The sequence below is a fragment of the Nicotiana sylvestris genome, chromosome 12 (genome assembly GCF_000393655.2).
Source record: "Nicotiana sylvestris chromosome 12, ASM39365v2, whole genome shotgun sequence".
Taxonomy (NCBI): Eukaryota; Viridiplantae; Streptophyta; class Magnoliopsida; order Solanales; family Solanaceae; genus Nicotiana; species Nicotiana sylvestris.
The window spans coordinates 161856919-161860155 of record NC_091068.1 but is presented as its reverse complement, the minus strand read 5'-3'; the positions used below and the strand labels follow the sequence as shown (position 1 = coordinate 161860155).

The following is a 3237-nucleotide window of genomic DNA, read 5'->3' as shown; positions in this document are numbered from 1 at the left end:
AAGTGTAGGAAATGAAATGAACAAGGAATTAGGGTATTATAGGGTAGTATAGTATGTAACCTTTTTTAAGAGCAAAGAATCTGCAGTTCTGACTCACAGTGAAAAGAAGGAAGAGGAACGAAAGAGTAACATGGAAAAGAATCAAGCTGAGCCACCTGTGAAACAAAATAATGAAAAATAGATAGCCATTGTTGATGAAGAAGAACGCTAAAGCAGTCAAAGAGAAGGAGTTGCTGCTTGACTTTTCGCGCCCTTACGTGTAAGACATTCATTGATCATTTGCTGACTGGATGGACACGTATGTGTATGTGTAATACACGCGCACATAGTCAATGGTCAAATATGTTTATTAGTTATGGAAAAAACGAGTTCGAGTGTTCAAATGGGAAAGTTATAAGTTTATGTATCGGCTTTAAAAAACCCGACAAGTTTAAGTGGCCTGGAAGCCATTTCGCCATTTTTTTTTACAGTTTTATCTTTCAACGTATTATTTCAAGTTTGGACTTAACATTCTTGAATGATAAATACATTTTATAGCCCATAAATGTAGTAACTCAAACAAAGTTCAAATCAATACTAACGCTGACAAAAGAAATTCAATTCAATACTAGGAATGACAATAGTGTTGGATAACAAAGGACATATTTTGTGCTATGAAAACTTTACCAGAAAAAACCCGAAAATCTGAAAAAAAAACAGAGAAAAATCGAGATTGAAAAATCCAACTTTGTTGGTTTGGTTTGGTTTATAGATTTAAAAATCCGACACCATTGGTTTGGTTTGGTAATTAAAAAATTCGAACCAATTCGACCTATGTACACCCCTATTTGGGAGAAACTACTTTTTTTTGTTTCTCGAATATTTATGTTTTTACTTAAAAATACTTTTTCCTTCTAAAAGTTTGGCCAAACACTTTTAGTTTTAGAGAAAAAAATACTTTTGATCAGAAAGAAGCTTGGTCAAAATTAATTAGCCGGAGTCTTTTCAAGGAGTTTGGTTGTCATTCATCCATTAAAATTAAAGGGAAAATAAGTAAACGCCATTACAGCGAGATGCTTTAGGTTGGTGTTATTTCTTGAAAAATAAAGTGGTTTAATTTAAATCTTAAAACACCCTAGAAATAACAGTAAAAATAGTTATTTACAACAAAAAACAAGTCTTGACATTTGAGTCTAAAGTCAAGTCGTGATTGGGACAAGAAAATAGAAAGTAATATATACTCCAGATCAAGTCGTGATTGGAACGAGATAATAGAAAAGTATGATAGTACATGAGTAACGTGTAGGGAAGGAAATTAGAGAAAGAAGTGAAGAATATCCAAATATTATTTCATAGTTATTTAACGTCACCGAGATGACTGCCCATATTCAAGTTTTCCACAAATATTTAGAAAAGGAAGACACACACTACCGTGTTTGGTTTTATTATATTTTTTTCTTTTAGAGAATTAATTGATTGTACAAATTATTATAAGAAATATAATATAAGATTTAGAAATAAGATTATTAGAAAAACAAACATCAAAAAGTATTTATTTTAAATTCTTTTTCCAATGGACATTCCCTTTCTGAAACAAAAGAGATATAAATTAATATGGAAGCAAATTAATCAGATCGTTAAATGGAGAAAATATTGACAATTAACACATTAACCATAACCAGTCTATTTTATTTAACAAAAAGCACATCTAATAGATCAAAAAAGTGTTTAACTTCATGCATTGACAATTTTAAAATTATTTTGCAACATCAGGTAAAATATTTTTTTCTTGGTTTCCCACCCGGTGTCCGATACCCACATTGGGGTCTAATTAAATCCGGATTCGCCCTGGAAAATCCTACATTAGGGGTAAAGTGCTCCCTAACAAAGGTGAATCCATACCCATGGACTCGAACCCGAAACCATTGGTTAAGGGTGAACGCGACCTCTGGTGTTAGGTAAAATATTTTACAACAATTGGTAACTACTTATATTATAACTTTAATATGCTAACCTAGAAAATAAGATAAATAACTATCTATAATAGGATATATTACATTGATATTACCATGTCAAAATTTTAGTAAGTCATTCGCCGTGTAAAATCTTCAAGATTTCTCCTATAAATACCCTTGGTATGTAAATCTAGTTTTTCCATTCAAAATAAAACATTCTCCTATAGTCATGGGATTTGTTCTCTTTTCCCAAATGCCTTCATTTTTTCTTGTCTCTACGCTTCTCTTATTCCTAATAATATCCCTCTCTTGTGGTGCTCAAAACTCTCCACAAGACTATTTGGATGCCCATAACACAGCTCGTGCAGATGTAGGTGTAGAACCTTTGACCTGGGACGACCAGGTAGCAGCCTATGCACAAAATTATGCTTCCCAATTGGCTGCAGATTGTATGCTCGTACATTCTCATGGTCAATACGGCGAAAACCTAGCTTGGGGAAGTGGCGATTTCATGACGGCTGCTAAGGCCGTTGAGATGTGGGTCAATGAGAAACAGTATTATGACCATGACTCAAATACTTGTGCACAAGGACAGGTGTGTGGACACTATACTCAGGTGGTTTGGCGTAACTCGGTTCGTGTTGGATGTGCTAGGGCTCAGTGTAACGATGGAGGGTATGTTGTCTCTTGCAACTATGATCCTCCAGGTAATTTTGTAGGCCAAAGTCCATACGAATTGAAAAGGCGTCCATTTCACGTTATATATGTACGGACTTCGGCTTGATATATATCAAGAACTTAAACATATGCGCTAAAAAGCAACTTATAGTCAAGTATATAGTAATTATAGTGTGAGCCCGTTTGGATTAGCTTATGTAAATAGTTGACAAATTTGAATTGTTGAAACTGATTTTTTAAATAATTTTGTTGACCAGTTGATGATATGTTTGGTGGAAAAGTACGGATAACTGTTCTTTTGTTAAAACACTAAAATATCCTTTAAAACTTTACAAAAAATTATAAATTAAAAAGTTTATTTGTAAAAAAAAAAATGAAAAACAACGAATATTGAATAAAGGGAAAATTAGGAAATTTATTTTGAAAAAAATATTTTGTGTATAAAAGATATTATTAAGGATAAACTAGTAAAAACTTTGGTCAAACTAAAAGTGCTTATAAGCTAAAAAGCCATAAGTTGGGGGTGACCAACTTATGACTTATGGTTGGTTTTAGATTATAAGTACTTTGAGTGTTTTTCAAATGCATAAATAAGCCAAAAAAGTGCTTATAAGCTAATTTAACC

General features: G+C 32.6%; 1 protein-coding gene across 1 annotated transcript; it reads left to right on the top strand.

Moving 5' to 3' along the window:
- Window positions 1-2155: 2155 nt before the first annotated feature.
- Window positions 2156-2718, top strand: LOC104249125 (pathogenesis-related protein 1C-like). Its single transcript, XM_009805501.2, has one exon. The coding sequence runs from the start codon at window positions 2164-2166 to the stop codon at window positions 2716-2718; it is 555 nt and encodes a 184-aa protein (XP_009803803.2). The 5' UTR covers window positions 2156-2163.
- The last annotated feature ends 519 nt before the right edge of the window (window positions 2719-3237 follow it).